The sequence below is a fragment of the Benincasa hispida genome, chromosome 6, assembly GCF_009727055.1.
Source record: "Benincasa hispida cultivar B227 chromosome 6, ASM972705v1, whole genome shotgun sequence".
NCBI classification, from domain to species: Eukaryota; Viridiplantae; Streptophyta; class Magnoliopsida; order Cucurbitales; family Cucurbitaceae; genus Benincasa; species Benincasa hispida.
In genome coordinates, this window is record NC_052354.1 from 53,027,456 (window position 1) to 53,049,931 (window position 22,476).

Sequence of the window (22,476 nt, forward strand, 5' to 3'; positions counted from 1 at the left end):
GAATAAAAGGATAATAAAATGATAATTACATTATATAGCAAATCTATGGATAATAATTAAGTATATAGCATGTTTTTAAAAAAAATTATAAATATAACCAAATTTATTGATGATAAATTATATTTTTGATAGATTCTTATAGATGATATAATAATAAAGACATTTACTAGACGATATAGTCTATAATTCATAGACTCCAAAAATTGAGTCTAAATTTTATTATATCTATAAATTCTTTTATATTGTGTTATATATATTAATACTTTGAATCTAATTAATATATTTGTAATTTTTTCCTTATAACAAGTCCAACAACAAAATGGATTTAAATTTATTTTTCTTTTCTTTTTTTTTTTTAAAAAAAAAAGACCACACAACGCGGTTTGTGGGATCCAAAAAGCAGAGTTGAGATTCAAAAACCGCGTTTCTTTCAATTCCTCAAATTCCCTTTTTTCTTCATTCTACTTTAAAACCCTTCTTTTCAAATCCACTCTTTCTCTGCAACTTCCTCTTCTTCTTCCTCCTCCTTCATCAATGGAGCCCATCATGAATTTTCTGTTATTGGTAGTTTTGGTCGTTGCTGGTTTTGTCAATTTCCTCCTCTATTTCCCCACCAAGAGATTCTCCGCTTGGTTCCAATCTATAAAACCCTCTCCCCAAATTTCCCATTTCAAATCCCTTTCCCTTCAACCACCACCGCCACCGCCACCGTCGCCGCCGTCGCCGGAGCTGAAGAAAGTGTTTGGAACATTCGACAAGAACAACGATGGGTTCATAACGAAGAAGGAGCTGATGGAATCGCTAAAGAACATGAGGATGCTGATTACAGAGAAAGATGCAGAGGAAATGTTGAAAGGGGTTGATGAAAATGGAGATGGGTTGATTGATTTTGAGGAGTTTTGTGTTTTGGGAGAGAAATTAGTGATGGGTTTTGGAGAAAAAAAGAAAATATGTGTTGAAGATGAAGAAGATGAAGATGAATTGAGAGAGGCTTTTGGAGTGTTTGATAAGGATAAAGATGGGATGATTTCTGTGGAGGAATTGAGTTTGGTATTGTGTTCTTTAGGGATGAATGAAGGAAAAAAAGTTGAGAATTGTAAAGAAATGATCAAGAAAGTGGATTTGGATGGTGATGGAATGGTGAATTTTGATGAGTTTAAAAGGATGATGAGAAGTGGAGTAAGTCTTGTTTTAGCACAATCTTAATCTATACACCTTCTTTTCCTTTCTTTGAGTGCAAAAATGGGTTTAATGGAGAAATTTGGGCACTAATTAATTAGGTAATTGTTTTTTTGTTTACCACATATAGGATGATAGATCAAACATCTAATCGTTGATAGTACAAATATTATGCTATGTTCATTTTGACTATTAATTGTTAGAAGGTGTGGATTTTTATTTTTATTTTTATTTTTATTTTTTTTTGTGGGAATTAGTTTTGTGGAACTGGTCGTAGAATTCTCCCTCTCTGTCTCTAACTGTCCTTTTTTTTTTACTATTTATACAATAAGTTTGTGCATATGGTTTCATTTGAAATTCCCATTTTCTAATGATTTGTAATGGAAATTTGTACCTCAATCTCCCTATGGTATGAGCTGTAGAATATGATCTTTGTAATTTGAAATCTTATGGGCAGAAAGAAATTCATGTGTGCACATAAACAGCTATGATTTTTTAAATTATATCGAAGAGATTATCTTTATATTATCGATTTTGGACATGAGCTCTTATGAATATGAGATTGATTAAGTTAGAGACATGATTTTGAAACCACTCGTTAGAGGCTCGAACAACCCATATTAGTTCGTAATTGTATGATATTGTCTATTTTAAGTATAAATGCTCGTGATTTTATTTCTTGAAACACTCCAAAAGTTTCATGTTATATTGTTCTCATTTATATATTTACAATTGCAATATTTCTCTTGCCCTGTCAATATTGAACTTTGGTTACATTCTCAACAGTGATCCACTGAATTATCCGTGAATTATCATTCTCTTTTTAGCTATTATAATGGATAACGTAAATTTGAACTTATGATAATTTTTCAATCTACATTGTTATTATTATGATCCAACTACGATATTTGGGATGTTTATATATAATTCGAAAATGATTTATTACAATTTTACCGTTCATCGTGCCATATTATATAACAATTCTCTTAATAAAATATTTTTTTGTTATGCAAAAAATTATCGATCTTTAATGTAAAAAATTTCCTATATAGTCTTCCTTTACAAAATATTTATGTAGTGTGTTTTCCATGAGATAATCTCCTCTTATAAAATATTTATGAGGTTAAAATATCATCTTGATTATAATCTTCTACTTTTATTCTTGTAATTTCAAATATTTAAATTAAATGTAATTCGTATATTCTCAATAACGTTTCAAAAACAATCTATATTATAAGTTTATTGTTAACTTTATAAAAATAAATAAATAGTTTAGAAGCGTTCTCTCTATTAATTTTGAAAATATATTCACATTATATTTTATCTAAAAATTATTATTAGTCTAACATATAATAACCAAAATGATATTTTAATTTATTTATAATTATATGAAAATTAATGTAAAAAAAATAACATAATTCAACAAATAACATAGTTCAACTTGCATAAAGTTTAAATTACCAACTTCGAAATCAGAAGCACATGCACGAACACACACGCAAATTATATATATAATATAGTCATAAAAGTTAATGCGCCCACACAATCTATATATATAATCATCGATATTAGTCATAAAAATGTGTTATTAAGAACTTGTCAAGCATGAAAATTTATAAGTATAGATGAACGTGATAACGATGAAGAATTTATTTTTAATTCTTATAATATATAATCAATAAGATTCTATTGAAATAGTCACATGTACTTTTCTATCATGCTACATTTGTCGATAGCATTTTTTTAAAAAAATAAATAAATAAATAAAATAATTAGTAGTTGACTAAATTTTTTTTAAAAAAAAAAAAAAAAACAATTTTTAAACAAAAAATTCGAAGTTTTTTTTTTCATTTGTATTCGGAAAAAGTTGAAGACTATTTCATCTCTTGAATTCGTCATTCAACGATATCATTGAAGTTTCCGTTTTAAAATATGTGTAATTTGGTCGTTTCATATCTTATTATTATTATTATTATAACACTTCCAAAGTTCCATCATAATATCATCATTATTGTTTCAGTTTCAATTTTAGGGCATTTAAATTAATTTGAACTTTATGGTGCCGTTGAAATAACTCGTGAAATTAAATGCCTTTTTAAACCAAATCAATTTTCTTATAAGTTTTTTTTTTAAATAGTTTTGAATGCTTAGAAAGGTCTTTTAAATATAAAAAATATTTAAAAATATTTACACTTTCTACCAAAAAAAATTTTAAAAGTATAAAGTACTTTGAAACATTTTGTTATAAAGCGTAAATATTTTTTTTCTATTTATAGGAATTTCCTTGTTATATATAGTAATTTTAGATGATCAAATGTGTTTTTCTTTCAAAGAAAATAAAAATTAAAAACAAAAGTTAAAATGGATCACTGTCTCTAGTTTTAGTCCATATATTTCCAAAAATGTCTAGTTTTATCTTTATACTTTCAATAAAGGGGAGTTTTCAAAAATAAAAAAATTAAGAAAAACTATTTACACAAAATAGTAAAATTTTAATCTTCTTTGATAAAGACTGATAGAAGCCTATCAGTGTATAGAAAACGGATAGAAGTATGTCTATCAGTGATAGAAACTAATAGAAGTTTATCTGTGTCTATCAGTATCTTTTTTGCAATTTTTGGAAAATGTCTCTTCGATAAATCTTCAATTTAGTTTCTAATACTAGTTTATTGTTGATTTTTTCTTCAAAAAGTTACTTTATTATCCATTAGCATTTTCACTATGAATTTTGAAAAGATGTTTAGCTTCGAGTGTCGATCTTCGCTTGGGCCGGCTCCAGGCTCTACCCTGGCTTTTTATTGATTCCTCCCAACCAATAGGCTTTTTTTTTTTCCATATCGCACGCGCATCTTCAAGAGAGGCGCCGAGTACATACACGAGGCGCGGTCCCGGGAATGAAAGCCCAGTCCCTCGTGCTCTGTAACTCCTTTACTTCGGTTGAACAAAAAAGGTTCGATCTTGTTCAATCGTAGCGTGGGTGAAACCTAGCAGCCCGCCCAGAGTTTGACCTTCTCCGGTCTTGGAAGGAAAACCCACTGAACTTTCCTTTCCCCAACGGGCAACAACACTGGGAGAAAGACGATCGGGATCTCACGTGTGGCAGTTGTTGAAACAAACTCAGAGCCTCCAATAGCACAGCTGAGCCAGCGATGGATTCTCTGTCCCTACGGGAATGGAGCGATAGAAGTTTTGAGAATTCAAGAGAAGGTGACGGCGAGATGAGTCGTTTATCATCACGATAGGTGTCAAATGGAAGTGCAGTGATGTATGCAGCTATATGACATTCTCGATCCTTCCTTTTACTACTCTTCTCGGCTGGAATCATAAATGAGTTGTCTCCTTTCTAATGATCTTTTCTATAGGTCGAACTAGTGTGAGCGGTTTAAACTTCGACCTTGATTTCTAAACATAATGTTCTCGTACCCAAGCCCTAAAAAAAGATCTAGAGTCTTGTGGAGGATAATTTCACACTGATCTTACTAAAGAGGTGAGAAAGTGCTCTGCGATGGGCCGCGTCTCAGTCTCAAATGGAAGTTTTTCGTCTTTCTTAAAATAGACAGAAGGTTTATTATTTAATTTTGAGAGACTAAATTTAATATTCTTATGAAATACATGGACTAAATTTGAACATTTGAAAGTACATAGACTAAGATTACCAAAATGATATGTAAGGTATAAGAGGATCAACCTCAAGGTCTGAGATTAACTATTCAAGTTCACGTCAATTGAGTTATATTCATGTAGGCAAAATGATATTTAAGTTGCTATTTCTTTATTTAATTAATTGGATCTTTCGAAAAAATCTTTTGATAAACTAGAATCATTGAAGAAGTTTATTAATTTTTCATAAGTAATTATATAATGGTTTATGTTTATCTTATTCTAAACATACGATTAGATTAGTCGTTGAGATGGGATCAAAACAAAGCCCAATCGCTTCTTATTTTATAACCTTAACATGTGAAGTCAAGAGTTGGTGTACCGAACCTAAAGATAGAAAAAGTCATCCTTATAAAAGTAATTAAATAGCTAATGTAATGTAACCATCTCTTTATCTCTTTCTTTACCTCTAATTAAAGAAGATTTTCATTATAAATTAGTCCATTATTCAATTAGACCTTCAAAAAATCTTTGATCAATTATAATAAGCTACAATCGCAAACACAATTGATTTGTTTTTTTTATCACATTTACTTATAATTATGAATCAATCACATTTTCTGTTATCTTTATAATAACAATGATAGTAAACATAGCGGTAACGATATCGACTAGTGAATCTCATGTAATTTTAAAATGCAATTGGATCAATCATTTATTGATTGAATTGTGTTCTTCGATTACAGACTTGAAAATGGACTCCACATTGATTAAATTGATTTATCAGGATAAAGGTAGCCTACGTTCAATACTAAACCAAATCAAAGAGAAGTAAGCTGAGAAAATCTTGACCACTATTTAGATATAAATAAGTTACCTATCTAAGAATGACCTATTCACTTCAAGAGAGGATTCTCTTCCATTCTTTTGAGGCTTTGCAACTCTTCGAGAGTACAGAAATTACAACTCAAAATAAAATATCGGTTAAAAATCAATCAGTCTTGAACTATCATACAAGTAACAATTTCATCAAGTTTATAGCAAGGACTCATCAATAAACTTTAATTTATAACAATTTAGTCCTCATACTTCTAACATTATAACAATTTAATCCATAAACTTTAATAAGTATTAGTTTAATCCGTATTCTTTACGATTTGTAACGATTTAGTCCCTATGGTAAAAAAAATACTACAAGACGTAAAAAAATTTCTTATAAATGTAAATTAATAAATTGATTAAGAGTCAAGCTTGTTAAGAGATTATAAAACTAAGGTCTCGTTTGATAACAATTTTATTTTTTGTTTTCTATTTTTGAAATCCATACTTGTTTCCTCCTCATTTCTCTATTATGGTTTTCACCTATATTACGAAAACACTTTAATTCCTAGTCAAATTCTAAAAACAAAAGCTAATTTTTTAAAAGATGAGTAAAAAAAATATAGATGAACATAAAATAATGTTTATAAACTTAATTTTCAAAAATCAAAAATCAAAAATCAAATAGTCATCGAATGAAGCATAAGTTGATACATGATCAATTAACCTGGGGCTTGATGAGATTTTTCAAGATGGAAACTAAAGTCCCATTTGATAACCCATTTCGCTTTTTATTTTTTATTTTTGAAAATTAAACATATTTCCTCTTAATTTCTTATCATCATTTGCATCTTTCTTAAGTACAATAGTTGAATTCTTAGTCAAATTCTAAAAGCAAAAACCAATTTTTAAAAGCTAATTTTTTTTTTTTTTTCAAATTTTGACTTGATTCTTTAAACTATTAGTAAAAAGTAGATAACAGATGAAGAAATTTGTAAGTGAATGTAATGTCTATAGGTTTAATTAACTAAAAAAAAAAAACAAAAACAAAATGACTACCAAACGAGACCTACCTTTTTTAGTTTTCAAAATTTAACTTGGTTTTTTAAACTATTAATAAAAAAGTAGATAATAAAATAAGAAATTTAAAAGTAGAAGTGGTGTCTATAAGCTTAATTTTTCAAAAACTAAAATTAAAAACTAAATGATTACTAAACGAATCTTAAATTATTATAAATTTGAAAGTATAGGGACTCCCTCATTAAAAATTTAAAAGTATAGAAGCTAACTTATTACAAATTTTTAAAATACATTGACCAAAAATGTTAAAAATCAAAATATAGGGACTAACGTTACTTGTACGAAAGTTGAGGAACCCAAAGTGATTTTCAACCTAAAATTTTATATCAAATGACTTTCTAACTAGTATGTTATTTACCTTGCGATTCCGAATCAAACAGAATATTACGCCAGACTGCTATTGGAAATCAAATATTTGCCAGGTTCGCAATGCTGTGAAGCTTTCTCCAGAAGAGAATTCCTTCTACGAATAAGCATCACAAGTTTGCAGTATAAAGTTAAAAGCAAAAACCCGTTGATGAGGCATGGTATAAAGATCACATCACCCTACTCCTTTACGAAAATGACTCATCAATGGGATACAGTTGTGCTCAGAAGTTAGACCCTAGAGATTATAGAGCATAATTGGTAGAACAGGAATAAACTAGACGCATTTGTTATCTTCATTAGGAGGTGGGGAGGGCATATTTTAATCAAGAATCGGGCATCAGAAAAGTACGTATTTGGACAAGAATATGAAAGAAAGTAGTGAAACTTTTTCATTCGAAGTGTTATTCTCTGTATTCCAATCAGGCTTCGAACTATAATCAAATGAAAAGACAGAAAAGATATCTATTAGAATCAAATTTGGTCCAATGGCAGGACAAAAACAACAATGAAGAGAAAAAGGAATTAATCCCTGTACTGACGGATGGAAAAGTAGATGCCTTGATTCTTTTATACCTTCTAGATTAAACAAAAAAAAAAAAAAAAAAAAAAAAAAAAGGGAACCCACAAACATGCTACTGATGGAAGTTCAGGTTGATCACCTTACTATTTTGATAGGATAGAAGTCTTGTTTGGATCGAGTTTACCGCAGTTTCGAAGTAGCGATTCTGGATTAGAAAACATCAGGGTGGAAACGCCCTGGAATGGAGCTGCTTTGTTGAGCTTGTTTGAGATGTACTGTAAGTGCATAGTTATTCACCTAGTAGTTCATGAAAAGATGCAAGAGATATCAGACTATAAGTATGCGTGATACCATAAAGTATTATGTTAATGATTTTTTTTTAATGAGAAATTGTGTCTAGGACATTAAGGATATTAAAACCGTGGCTTTTAGTAACTAAGGAAGCAAGATCTTAGAGCATTTATGAAACCAACCTCAAGGGTTTTCAACTGCTCTTGGTATTGAGAGACTAATTCTTTAAGATGTTGCAACTCCTGGTTCCTGCCTTCATATTCTTTCTGACGTTCGTGCTGGATAGAGACTGCTCGTTTGAGAATAGTGTTTTCCTGAATAAGTGCTTCTACTTGTTCCCTAAGCATCTTGTTTTCCTAGATTAGATAAAAAAAATAAGAATCAAGGTAAGGCTCCCAAAAAATGTAGTGGCAGAATATTGGTGACACAAGCAAGTAGCAGAAATTGTAAACGTTCCAAGACCTGGTGAAAATTATTTGCTGCTTCTGCATTTGCACGGGCACAGATGGACTTTTCCAGAACCTCGAGAACTCTCGAAGCACGGCTTCGTGCATCATCCATGTTTGAGGCACTTGTCATTTCACTCACAAAGAGATCCACCCATTCTGCCCCATTTGTGGGAAGATTTTCAGAAGCTGTTGCATCCTCAGCAATTGCAGCTTCTCCTTGTGTTTCTGCTTCATTTTGAGAGAATGTTATTATATCTAACAAGAAAATTTTATTCGAAGATTTATGCTCAACATATAAGGAATAAGGGGGTGTTTGGGGCAAAAACTGTCATAAGACTATAATAACCACCTCTTGCTATAGTAAATACTATTTTATAGTCCTCAATTAGCTACAATGGTTATTTGCTACGGTATTTACTATTTGCTACCATTCTTACTATTTTACATTCCTCATTTTTAGTGGTTACTATTTGCTTCTCAAACTAAAATAGTTTACACCTTAAACACATATTTATTATAACTCAAACTAAAATAATTTACACCTCGAATGCAAACTATTGTAACCCAATTATAATAACTTATGACTATAATAACCAACTTCTTGTCCCAAATACTCCCTAAAAGATCAACAACGGGGTATTACTATAGCGCACAACATGAGAGTTCACTCAATGCCAAATTTGGGAAGGGAAGAAACACCGTGATGAAAGAAAAGATAATCACAAAAAGGGAGTAGGTAGACAAAGGGGTGCACTCCATACCAAATGCAAGTTACAAAAAAGTGTTCCAATCCACTGAACTTAGAAACAACGAAACCTATATACCAATCAATTTGTAGAAAAGGATAAAATACATATATATATATCCTAAATTGATTGGCAGCAAACTAAATTCCACCAACAAAAATCGAAGCAAATTTTCCATGAATGATATTGGGAATGTCCTCACTAGTTATTCTAATTGCAATAATCTGCCTATGCTAAAAATGAGCTCAAACAAAAACTTTCAAGGTATGACAATGTCATCGGAACTGAGAAAGCTCTGCATGACACCACCAAGCTGACTATATTTAGTAATAAGACTTCCTCACCCGTAAATGTCCTAATGACCTAAAAATGCTTAGCTGCCCCAAACTATTAGTGTCATGAATATTCATGAAAGAAAATAAAATATCACTCATTTTGCAGTCATTCTCTACTAGTTGGTTGTAGATTTGGATAGAACTACTACTTATAATCCAGGTCAAGTAGATTTTGGGGAATACAAATGATATCAAAAGCCATATTGTCCTGCAAACAAGACAAACAGCTTCACAGAGAAATGTGAAACAAAATGCACAATTCTAGGATGTTCAGTTTCAATAAGTTCAAACTTAATGGATCTTAGAATTGAAACACTTAAATTTGTATAATTTGTGTACGGCTTATGCAAATGAATTAGATGTAAAAGCTTGGTTCTACTTGAATGATGTTTGGTTTGTGTAATATGCTTTTGCAAAAGTCACTGCACAGTATAAGAGGTCAATTAAATAAGATTCAGTGGTTAAGTTGCCTAAGGTATTAGTAAACTCAGAATCCATAGTTTTGAGATGCAAATCCATGTACCAAATATAAGTTTGACTTTTTAACTTGGGGTTATACTGATCTAACCAGCAAGCCAAGCACCTAGCTTGTTATGACTTCAAACAATGAATCCCTATTATTCCTTCTCCTATTGGCTATTAGAAGTACTTGGTCTGTAGTAAAGGGTATATCAAGAAAATATAACACTTCAGAATATGTCAAGAATTTCATAAGCAAATATTCATAAATGAACAAAAATATTGAAATCTTTTCTCGTGCACTTACAGTCGTAAGATTGAAAATATTCCCTATAAAGGCAATTACAGAGCATTGACAACATAACTATTAAGTCCAAGATGCAGTTCAATAGACATAAAATACAGACCTTGGGATTGAGGTTGAATATTTGCTTCCAAAGCTACATCGGAGGTGTTCGAAGCACTTCCCAAGTTTCTGTCATTATACCCTAAATGAAGCTGGTTCAAGCTTCTAATGGCTAAATCTAGATCATCACCACATTCTTCAAGTGCCCTCTCGAGAAGCTAGAATATCAATTTTAAAGCAATCAGTACGTATCCAAGTACACTTCCATCAGAAATATCTTCGAAATACAACAACTCAAGTAGTTCATATTTCAACGGTTAATAATTCCATATATTATTTACCACAATTCCGTTTATATTTAAAATGTGAAGTTCGCAAAATGCTTTATAATTCAACAGACCTGCTTATCCATATCAGGAAAAATTGCTCTGAGATAATCGACTAAATGAGCCGATTGTGAGGAAGACGTCTGGGGAAACGGAGAAACAGACTGATTCGATGATCTTGGAGGCGAAAACCTCACAGGCGAAGAAGACGAACAACGAATTCTCTTAGAGACGGGAGGCGTAGGCAGGTCTTCAAATAAGGATCTCTTCCCGCACACGATGGCAGACATGTTTCAGCGCCGCTGCTCAGCTTCCTCTACTCTCTAAGCGCTCGATCCGCACCCAAACCCTCCGTCCAATTCATGCAGCAAATCCACCGGATCCAAACCAGAACATCTTCAACAATATTCCAATTCAACGACAACAAATAAAAAACTCAAGAAAACCACCAATCAAAGTCGAAGCATAAAAAAACGCAGAGAAAACGATCGGATAAGGTTAAAGTTTGAAGTCCTATCGATCTTATCAACCACAAACAAAAAATTAGTTACAACAAACTCAATTCCAAAGGATTTCAGATGGAAATCAAATTAGAAAAGAGAGAAATTCCTTAGCATTTGAAGCTCTGAAACTTTGGGTCATCTTCGTTCATGGCTACGAAGAGTGGCGATCATCGTCTGCATATTCTCACCGATGAGATTAAAAGAACGGACAATTCAAAAGACGACACGTCGTACGAAGAACAACAACGAAAGGGTTTTGAAATTTTCTCCACCGATTGACACGTGTTCGTTTCTTATTGGTTTTTTGTTTTACTTTCTGGATGTTGCTTTGCCTTGTATGAATCTGAAGGCAAGTTATACGAAACTCGAAGGAAATTAAATATTAAATAATTTAATGAATTATTAAGTAAATTCTATTTCTATTACTTTTTTAATTAGGTCTTTTTTTTATTATTATAATTGAATTCTAAAGATTCCATTTTCATTTGGCCTTCAAGGATGAGAGGAATGGGCTGGAATGGTTTTGGCTCATTTAGATTTGTTTGGGTCAAGGAGTTGTGAACTCCACTTCTTGTTTGACTCAAGGAGTATGTAGATCCTACTATTAAAAATCATCAATTTTATACTTTATTGACTCCTTATATTGTGAGTCTAAAAAATTCACAACTCTATAGACTTCAAAACTTTTCTTTTTGCCCTAAACACTCTCTCCGAGATCTCATATTAAGAGAGATATTGTCTCATGGAAGAAGGACAATCGATCATTCATAAGACAGAAAGAGAGAAAAATTCTTTGTTTTTTATTGTTTTGTAGTTAGATTCTCTGGAACCACAAGAATTTTTAGTCGGAATGGATTCCAACTCAATAACTTTTGAGATTTTGAGAAAAATTGCTCTTTGGAGAGTACAATACGATCAAAGATGTAAATTGTGTTTGGGGGAGTTATATACTTAAGATCTTTTCTTTTATTTAGTCGACGTGGTAATTTATTCGTATTCCCAACATGTTTATTAAATTATAGAAATATTTGAATTATCAATGATTAAGATAGTTGTTTCCTTCTTTAAAGTTGAATGATCGATCTCTCCCTTCTTACTCATTTAAAGTATTCTATTTAGCCTCCAACTACATTAATACGTGAAAGATATCAAATTGTTTCAAGTGAAAGTATTTTAAAAATTATTTCAATTGGTTTGGGGAACTATAGAGTATAGATAGCCCAATTTATTGCTTATTGCTTTGGGTGTAAGGGGTTGGAAGGCATAGTCAACAAGCAACTTCACATCAATCAAAGTTCATTCTTTTAGGGCCATTGTCCCATTCACCAATGGCATCTTAATAGAATTTACATTGTGTCAACTATGATGATGTTGCATCAATAATCCAATATGTAAGGCACTCTCATTACTAAGTAAAATAATGATTCATTTTTTAGTCATTGGAGTAACTCAATTAGTTAAGATATATATATTTTTTATCTAGGTATCAAAGTGTACAAATCTTCTTCTGTTTCCTTGAATTTATTTTGCACTCCCACATATATGAAATTATCATTTTTGGTGACCCGACTATGAAATTATTGGGCATGGGTACATTGATAGCATGGAAAAGGATCATAGCTCTATTGGGAGAGGTATTTCAAATCAATTCAAGTGCATGAGTATGTTTTTTTTTTTTTCTGGGGGAGGGACGAGGGTTTTTTTTCTTCTTATTATAAATATCAAAATGAGATTGAAAGTTGATATACCGATAATAAGGAGAATAAATTTAGAATTCACCCTTTAATCAATTTTTACTTTAAGCTTTAAATTTCAACGAATTTAATTTTAACACTTAGGTAAATGTTGCAAATTTTAACTTTTCACTTAGACTTCTGTTACATTTATCATTAATAAAAAAAAGTTAAAATAAATAAATAAAAAATGAAAAGCCACCAATAAAAACCTCTCAAGACTTCTAATTTCACATAAAGAAGAAACATAAAATGAACTTAACAAATCAACAAATAAGATCTACCCGCACTAATAAGTTTTTTCTTATATATTATATTGTAGTTTAGTTTTTTTAATCCTTCAATTTGTACCCTTCAGCTTTAAATTTCGTGTCAATAAATCTCTCATTTTTCAAAAAATGTAATTGATCTTTTAGATACAAAAATAAATTTTGTCCAATATAACTCAAAACTTTTCAATTTCTGAGTACAGTCAATTCATAACTTTCAAAATTAAATCACGTTTGTTCCTCATAATTCTTTTACTATAATTTTCACACACCTTCAAAGAAATTGAATCCCAAGACAAATTTTAACAACATAAAATTATTTTGTTTAGTTTTCAAAACTAGGCTTGAGTTTAAAAACAAATTAAGTAAAGCAGATAACAAGACAAAGAAACTTTACCATTATTCTTGAGCTTAATTTTTAACGACCCAAAAAATATGGATTCAAATTACTATCAAATGGGGCCCAAGTGACTAACTTGCAAGCTAACTTGTATATATTGCCATCTAAGCACATCGTAATAGATAAAAACACATATTATCATATGAAGGGTTGTTTAGGTCTCGAATTTTGACTGGGTGGAGTGGTTTATTATAGTTTGGGGCTCCAACTATAATAGTTTTTGTTTCCAATTATTATAACCTACAAATAGTTATAATATTATAGTTTATCTCCAATTCATCCTCTCTCTCCCTCTTTGGTATGGGCCATTTGGGCCGCTGACTTATTAAGTTGGTGTAAACAACCAAACTTTAAATAATAATCATCACTAAACTTGCATATTTATCGATTTATCTTTTTTTCTTTTTTTTTTTACATATATACTTTTCATATTTATCAAAGAATTTTATCTTTCTCTTTATTTTTACTTTTAACATTTATCAAGTAATTATATCTTATTCACTTATTAAACTATTTACAATTATCGAATAGTTCACTCTTACAACTCTACACCCAAAACACAAGCTTATTAACTTCGCCATATTAACTCTAGATTTATTAATCCTACTCAATCGGTCAAACATCTCTTAAAATATTTACTATTTCTTATCTAGATTAAAATAGTCTGGACTTCGAATATAAACTATTATAACTCGTCTCTTTTGAACTTTGAAGAGACAGACAGTGGAGTTGCCATCCATCCCCATTCCCCACAAAAAACTAAAAAAGAAAAGGTGGTGGCCAAAAAAGTTCTTTTTGTACACAAAATTGTGATGATGGTGATGATGATGCCTTCAATCACCAACAGCAACAGAGGGGAAAAAGAAAAAAAAAAAGAAAAAAACCATTTTCTTTCTTATCTCTCTTCTTCTTCTTCTTCTACCTTTCATTCCCATGTCTAAATTCTGCCTTCACTTTGCTCTGCAACTTCAACACACATAAAAACATATATCAATGGAGGAAAATGAAAACTGTGGCTGTTGGGCTGTCCTTAAACGCACCGTTTCAGATGTCTCCAAATCTTCCCCTTCTTCAAAACATTCCCCCAATTCCATTCCTCGGCTTACTTTACTTTACGATTCAGGTTCTCTCTTTTTCTTTTCTCCCATTTTCATAATGCTCTGTTTTTTCCCCTCTCTGTGTTTTTTTTTTTCCATCTTGAGTTTATTCAATTGTGAGAAAATGGGTTGTTTGGATTGTTTTTGGTTTTTCTTTTGTGGGTTTTTTTCTTTTCTTTTCCTTTTTGGATGATTTTAATGTTCTGTAATGGTAACAGACTAAAAAACAGGGTACTATTTTCCTTTTTTGTGCCTTTTGGGATTCTGTTAAAAATTGTGCAGAAAATCTCTGTTTTTTTTTCCCTTCTGAAAATTCTTTCTGTTTATGTGAATTCTGAGCTAAAGCTGCAAAACTTTGGGACTTCTTGAATATTTTGTTTTCTTTCTCTAGATTCTGTGTAAAGGCTGCAACATTTTGAAACTCTAAAAACCTATGGTTGTGTTGATACTTTACTCTGATAATGTTCCTATAAAAGAATTTTATACTTTTAGTTGAGTTGGGTCTTTGGGGAGTGTTATTTTTTGCTGAATTTCTATATATTTGAGTTATGTTTTATTAGTTGAATGATATTTTGAAGTGAAAATAAGAATGTATGGCTGGTTTGAGAATCCTTTCGTTTTTAGTTTTCTGTTTTTTAAATTTTTAGTTTTTTTTTTCTCTCAATTTTTTTTTGCCATGATTTTTATTTTTCTTAAAGGTGACATTTAAAATCTTAAAAAAAACTACTTTTTTTATAAAAAAAAAAATTTAAAATTTGGATTTTTTTTTCAATGGTAGAAAGTAAACAATATAATATAAAAATTTATAGGTAAAAATAGAGGTTACAAGCTTTATTTTCAAAACAAAAAATAAAAAAAATGAATATTTGGTACCAATTTATTTTTTATTTTTGATTTTTGAAAATTAAGCTTGTTTCTTTTTTATTTATTACAATGATTTGCATCTTTTTTAAGTACTATAAGTTGATTTTTTTAAAAAAAATTCAAAAACAAAACAAATTTTTAAAAACAATGTCTAAACTTAATTTTTAAAAATAAAAAATTAAACCCAAATGATTATCAAATGAAGCTGAAATGGTTTGCCATAATTCTAATCTTCAAATTTTTAGAACTTTTTATATGAGTTTTTAATTCTAAAAGTTGTGTTTAATAATGGTAACTTTAACTTTTCTTTTTCTAAGTTTGGACAACCTTTAATTTCGAATTTTGCACCTAATAAATAAAATCGTGATTGGATTGTTATATTATTTAAAAAATATAATCGACCTTTTCTTTTAAGGAAAAAAAAAATATAATAAACATACTACTTACATATTTAACATTTTTGTAATGTTAGCATTAAATTGTGGAGACCTATTAGGAAAAGATAAATTTTAAGTAGTAGTTCATTTTCATTCCTTTAGATAATTTGTTTTTTTTTCATTTAAGTCGATGTATGTGTTTGCTCCCTGTACTCTAGATTTATATATATATATATAACCTCTTAGGCCAAAAATAGGATTTTCACAATATAGAAAAATAAAAAAAAAATTATTTAATTTTATTTGATAGAGACAGATAGAAGACTATCAATGTCTCTATCAATGATATAAATTAATTGAAATCTATTATTGTTACAATGTGATAGACGTCGATAGAAATGTCTATCAATTATTCTTTTTACTATTTTTGTAAATAATTTGATATTTTTTCTATGTAAATTTTTTTTTTTACCTCACTTAATTCCGTTACAATTTTAACACTATACTCAATAAATTTCTTGAAATGTAACCATAACTTTGAATTTAAAATTTGTCACTACTAAAGTACAGTGAAAAAGAGAAAAAAACTAAAACTAAAAATGAGTAAAATATAAAATTATATTGACTAAAATAGACCATTTAGAAAATATAGAAATCAAGATGAACCAATTTTGGTAGTAGATGAATTAAAAGAGTACTTAAAACCCATCACTCCTAAGCATAGCTGAATTGGTGGAGGGCGAGGAAGAAAAAAACTTTAATTCTCATTTGATAACCATTTTACTTTTTTGTTTTTAATTTTTGAAAATTAAGCCTATTTTCTATTAAACTTTTACAATGATTTGTCGTAAGTACAAAAAGTTAAATTATTATATAAACTAAAAAAACAAGTATTTTTAAAACTATTTTTTTAGTTTTCAAAATTTGACATAATATTTAAAAATATTGGTAAAAATGGACAACAAATCAATAAATTTAGAGGTAAAAGAAATATTTTTAAGATTAATTCTCAAAAATAAAAAATAAAAAAACTAAATAATTACTAATCGAGGTCTTAATAATTACAAACTTTAAAATATAAAGACTAAATTATAACCAACAATATTTTTATTCAAAACTAAAAGACGGCTTAGATTGACGTTCAAAGTGTTTAAAACACGTTTTTTTTTTTTACCATCTTAAATAACACTCAATCCAAAACTAAGAAATTTAAGGTATGAATTTTGACTATATTATTGATTTGTAAAACGAAGATCTATTATAAAAGTTAATTTTAGTTCAACAGCAAATAACTGGTGAGAATTTGAAGCTCTGATCTTCAAACCTCTGATCTTTGGATTGAGTTTCGAGAATATAAACAAACTTGGAATTGGTTCATGAAGAGAAATGGCTAAAATGGATCGAAGAAGGTGAAGCAACAACAATGAAGTCGCTATTTCTCGACTTAACAAAACCTTTAAATTGCAGCTACCGAGACCCGATATTTAAACGCAAGCGACCGAGATTTTTGTGCGCCGGCCGAAGCTCGGCTATCCTTCGACAATACACCACCGCCGCCGCCGAGGCTGCAGGACAATTTTAAACGCCAGTTGCTGAAATTTTCATTTCAGGAACTAAGATCCGCGACCGGAAATTTCCGGCCGGATAGCATTCTCGGAGAAGGAGGGTTTGGATTCGTTTTCAAAGGATGGATTGAAGAGAATGGGACGGCGCCAGCTAAACCTGGGTCAGGAATCACAGTCGCCGTCAAAAACTTGAAACCCGATGGTCTTCAAGGACACAGAGAATGGGAGGTTAGCATTTCAATTTTGATGTTTTCTTTTTCAGTTTCATCTTTCGATTCCGTCAGAAATTTTGGCCTGAACTGAACCATATGGATTTTAATCATACACCTCTTGTGTTAAGATTTTCATGGTAATCCTTGAACTTTTAGGGTGAATTGTGATTATTCCTCGTATTTTTATAAGCCCTAGCCCTAATTTTTTTATTGGTTAAATTATAAAAAACACCTTTAAACTCTTGTCATTTATTTAAAAAATACTTCTATACTTCGAAAAGTTGCAACCTAAACTTTTATAGATGTTTCCAAAATACCCTTCAAGTAGAAATTCCTTTGAATTTTGGACAAAAATTGAGATATGGAATGATGTGTCAATAACCTAGTACGAAAATTTAGATCACCACATTATTTTGATTATCATCACACCATTTTAAGTATCGATTTCTGTTCGAAATTTTATGGTACTTCTTTTGAAACTTTTATAAAAGTTAGAGGTAATATTGCAACATTTGAAAGTACAGGGATATTTTTGAAACAAATGACAAAAATCTAGGGTCTTGTGAGAGGAAGGCCCGGTGGGGAGAGAAACTAAAGAAAACATTTGCCATCAGTGCTCATATTTTTCTTTCTTCTCTCAAATCGTAAACATGATTGACATAGGGATTTTTAGATAATTTAAAAGAAGTGTGTAAAATGATAGGGACATAAAGTGGTGTTAGAGGGCATTTTATATAATTTAACTTTAGCTTTACTACTTTAATGTCATTTGATTGGAAGAAAATATCATTGGAAAATCAAGAATGGAGGATTTGGTGGCAGACACTTGGAGATAGTCCAAAGATAAAAATGGAAACGGCTGATTAGTTGGGAAATTAATTAAAGTAATGAATAGTAACTTAACTCATGATTTTTCCAAAAGGGTCTATAAATTTGGGATCAAATGATTGATTTTAATATATTTTATTGTAAAAGAGGATATTTTAGTAATGAATGTGTAGATTGAATTGGTATTTAACAACTGAAATCTCTATGAATGTATTGCAGGCTGAGGTTAGCTTTCTTGGACAGCTTCACCATCCTAATCTTGTTAAACTTATTGGATACTGTATTGAAGATGATCAAAGGCTTCTTGTATATGAATTTATGACGCGTGGTAGTCTTGAAAACCATCTTTTCAGAAGTAAGTGGGATCCTCTTAGGCTCTTACATAGTCTTTTTTCCTTCATTTGTCCTCTTGCATCACTGCTTTTTTTTTTTTTTTTTTTTTTTTTTTTTCCAGGCCAGCCATTCCACTTTTAAGCTTGTGCAATTATGACCTGTGAAGATGTTGTCTGGACATTTTTATTGGAACAGCAACAATGTTTTTCTACTTTACCTACTTTTTTTGAGAAATTACAAAATAGACTTTTATCTTCATTTCATGTTCTTTTTTCCTGTTCACTCCTCTTTAGTGTGGCTTTTTGTACAAATGGTGGTTGAGAGCTATCACAATCTTATCAAATATACCTTTTGAGAGAAGATTGTGGAATTTAACCCCCCTTTCAAACTCTGTCAGCATCATTATGTTTTTCCCCCCCTTCTTTTTTTTGTTCTCTTCCTGTGATTAGATTAAGAAGTGAGCTCACAGAAACTAAGATATGTGACATGAGAGGGTAAGGGAGGGGAATTGTGTATTTTACATAAAGAGGTAAGTAAGTAAGTTATGTTGTGCAGTGATGAAATGCAATTAGGATTAATCTTGCGGTGTTGCATTTATTTCTGGCTTTTAGTTAGTTTGTTAATAGTTGCTTACTCGTGATTTTGTTAGGGACGGCCTTCAAAATGAGTGATTTTAGGGGGAAAAAGTTTATTATAAGCACATTTATTGAAAATACTCGGTGATAAATGTCTTTAATATTTAGTTCTACGCTCTAAAAATTCTTAAAACACTCTTATGATACTTTATCAAAATACACATTTGAGTGCCCTTGACTTTTTCCAAAAGCACTAATAAATCACTTCCTAACACAATGATTTTGAGTGGAAAGTGCATCTGATTACAAAACATAGCCTTAGTCTATAAGTAAGGGAATATCTACGGTATTCTTACTGCATTTTGACTAGTAACAATGAGTCGAAGACTGTTGTTAACGCATGTTAAATATGTGCAGAGATTATTTACTTAAATGCTAGATTAGATCATGTAGGCTTGTCTGATAACCATCTTTTTTATTTTCTGTTTTTGAAAGTCTCCCCCCTCCCTTCTTTTGGGTAAGGTTTTCACTCTCCTTAAAAACAAATTTGGATTATGAGTCGATTTCAAAAAACAAAGTCAAATTTTTAAAAACAAACTTTTTTAGCTTGTTTTTTGAAAAAAAAAAAAAAAAAACTTTCTTTTAAATGCCCTTTTCTTCTTCTTCATTATTTTTTTAAAAATAAAAACATTATTTTTAATAATTAATAAAAAATACTATTTCGGGTTTGATCTATATATATATATATATATATAGTTAAAATGATTTAAAAAATAATGTGTCTTCGACGTATCTGTGTCATATATTTTAAAAAAATTGTGTGTCGTCGTGTCCCTGCTTCTTTGGGAGAAAGTGGATGAAAATAGAAGGAACTTATAGGGCAAAATAAAAAGGGTTATCAAATGAGGCGGTATTAGAATGTCACTATACTATGTTTTATATGTTTGTTCAAAGAAAAATTTCTGATGGTGTTCAAATCTTTTGAAGGGACTATACCTCTTCCATGGTCAAACAGGATTAAAATTGCACTTGCTGCAGCCAAAGGCTTGGCCTTCCTCCACAATGGTCCGGAACCTGTTATATATAGAGATTTCAAAACATCAAACATATTGCTTGACACGGTACGGCATTTACCAATACCATGTACTCAAATATGAGTCTTTCGAATAACTGTATAATATCTTAGGATGAACTCTTGCAGGAGTACAATGCGAAGCTTTCAGATTTTGGTTTGGCGAAGGCTGGGCCTCAAGGTGATAAAACACATGTTTCCACCAGAGTAGTTGGAACATATGGCTATGCTGCACCAGAATATCTAATGACAGGTGAGGAATTCTCATTAGAAATTGAATTATGAAACAACAAGGAGCATATATTAATGTCAATTTATTCATAAAAAAAACAAGGGACAAGAAATAGGAAACAAGACATAAGAATATAGTTTAAGGAAGTATATAGTTTTATGGAGCTTAGAATATATACTTGTCATTATCACGTTATATTCAGCAATGTACGAAGTGCTATTGGTAACGGTCATGAAGCAGCTGCCTGTTTTCACTGAATATAAAGAGGTAAACGAAGTTTCGATATTGACAATCATCTAAGGTTGAAGAAAAACTCTCATGCTGTTTGCCATGGAATGAATCTTTGATATGGATAATGATTAATGCATTTGGGATGTGTTTGGAAGTGCTTCTAGAACAAGTAGTCCCACAGTGCTTTCTGGTCAAGCATTTGGACTTCAACTGCGTTCTTAAATACTTTGGGACTTTTTGACTTTTTTCTATGTTACTTTCAAACATAATACATTTGAAGGAGGAGTCCTTATGGCCATCGTAAAAGCACTCCTAAACATACCCTTATACTATACTTTTGAGTGTTTTGATTTTGACACACAATTTAACATGTTGTGTTGTGTATTGGAAGATTGGTAATTAACAACCTGTACTTCGGATCCTGACCATTTTCAGGGCATTTGACATCAAAGAGTGATGTCTATAGCTTCGGTGTTGTCCTACTCGAGATCTTAACGGGAAGGAGATCAATGGACAAGAAACGTCCAAGTGGTGAGCAGAACCTAGTGTCATGGGCTAGGCCATATTTAGATGACAAAAGGAAGCTTTACCATATAGTGGATCCTCGCTTGGAGCTTAACTACTCCATCCAAGGGGTTCAAAAAGTCTCTCAATTAGCTTCTCACTGCATCAGTAGAGATCCGAAATCTCGTCCCACCATGGATGAAGTTGTCAAGGTTCTCATTCCACTACAAGACCTCAATGACCTTGCCATCCTAGCATATCATTCACGCCTGTCTCAGCAAGGTCGACGAAAGAAGAAATCAGATGGACTGCACCACCAGTTAACATACACTCAGTCAAGAAATATTAGAACCTCTCCTTTGAATGTTGGAGTTCATCGTCGTCGGTAACCAGTAGGCTGCTGCTAAGACTTTTGGAGTCTTGGAAGTCCTCAGATCAGCCAGAGAGCAAGAGATGGAAGAGGGAAAGGTACATGAAAAAAGCTTCTACTTCTTTTCCTCTTCTTCAAATCCTACCGTAAGAAAGCTGACCATCAATTTGAAACTTGTGAATTTCACTCTTTGGCTGTGTTTCTGTTCTTTCATATAGATGCAATCTTAAGATCATCATTTGCAGCCTCGTGATACCTCGAGAATGTTGGTTGCTCTGAGTTTGGAATTATTGGTCATTGTGCATCTTGTGATTGTGTATCTTTATATTGCTGGCTAGCATCTGCAATTTCATATTTACTTACATTTTCCTTCAATTGGATACCAATTTTTTAACAGACATTTGTTTCAATTGAAACTCTGATATAGTTTCTTGCTAGAACTTGAAGGATTCAATTGTTTAGTCAAGGTTTTAAATTTGGTAAAAATAATTTCTATCGAGGAGGGAGATGACATCTCCAAACCATATGAGTGAAGCATAACTCAACTAACAAAATGTATACCTTCGACCTTAGGCAATGCAATACATTTGTAGGATTCCATTTTCAGACCTAACAGTGTCTTCATGAAGTTACTAGTCAATGTGTGTTGGGTCAAGCCACCAAAATACTTTATTTGTTGTGAACTCTTCTTTCTGCCCAATAATATATTTGTTGGATTAGTTGTGATGCCCAATAATATCCTTACTTCTTCCAACAATCACATTTGAAGGAAGTTGTCCTAGAACTCAATAC

The 22,476-nt window shown here is 31.1% G+C and overlaps 3 protein-coding genes across 3 annotated transcripts; 2 read left to right on the forward strand and 1 right to left on the reverse strand.

The window, feature by feature from the left end:
- The first annotated feature begins 444 nt into the window (after window positions 1-444).
- Window positions 445-1,536, forward strand: LOC120079015 (calmodulin-like protein 3). Its single transcript, XM_039033185.1, has one exon. It carries the CDS (start codon window positions 535-537, stop codon window positions 1,204-1,206), a length of 672 nt encoding a protein of 223 aa, XP_038889113.1. The 5' UTR covers window positions 445-534; the 3' UTR covers window positions 1,207-1,536.
- A 5,877-nt stretch (window positions 1,537-7,413) lies between these two features.
- Window positions 7,414-11,278, reverse strand: LOC120080344. Its single transcript, XM_039034985.1, has 5 exons — window positions 10,594-11,278; window positions 10,255-10,411; window positions 8,321-8,532; window positions 8,041-8,214; window positions 7,414-7,864 (listed from the first exon to the last, which is right to left on the reverse strand). The coding sequence occupies exons 1-5, from the start codon at window positions 10,807-10,809 to the stop codon at window positions 7,778-7,780; spliced, it is 846 nt and encodes a 281-aa protein (XP_038890913.1). The 5' UTR covers window positions 10,810-11,278; the 3' UTR covers window positions 7,414-7,777.
- Window positions 11,279-14,171: 2,893 nt separating this feature from the next.
- Window positions 14,172-22,082, forward strand: LOC120079813 (probable serine/threonine-protein kinase PIX7). Its single transcript, XM_039034223.1, has 6 exons — window positions 14,172-14,547; window positions 17,230-17,555; window positions 18,587-18,722; window positions 20,263-20,396; window positions 20,477-20,600; window positions 21,246-22,082. Exons 1-6 carry the CDS (start codon window positions 14,418-14,420, stop codon window positions 21,701-21,703), a joined length of 1,308 nt encoding a protein of 435 aa, XP_038890151.1. The 5' UTR covers window positions 14,172-14,417; the 3' UTR covers window positions 21,704-22,082.
- Window positions 22,083-22,476: the final 394 nt, after the last annotated feature.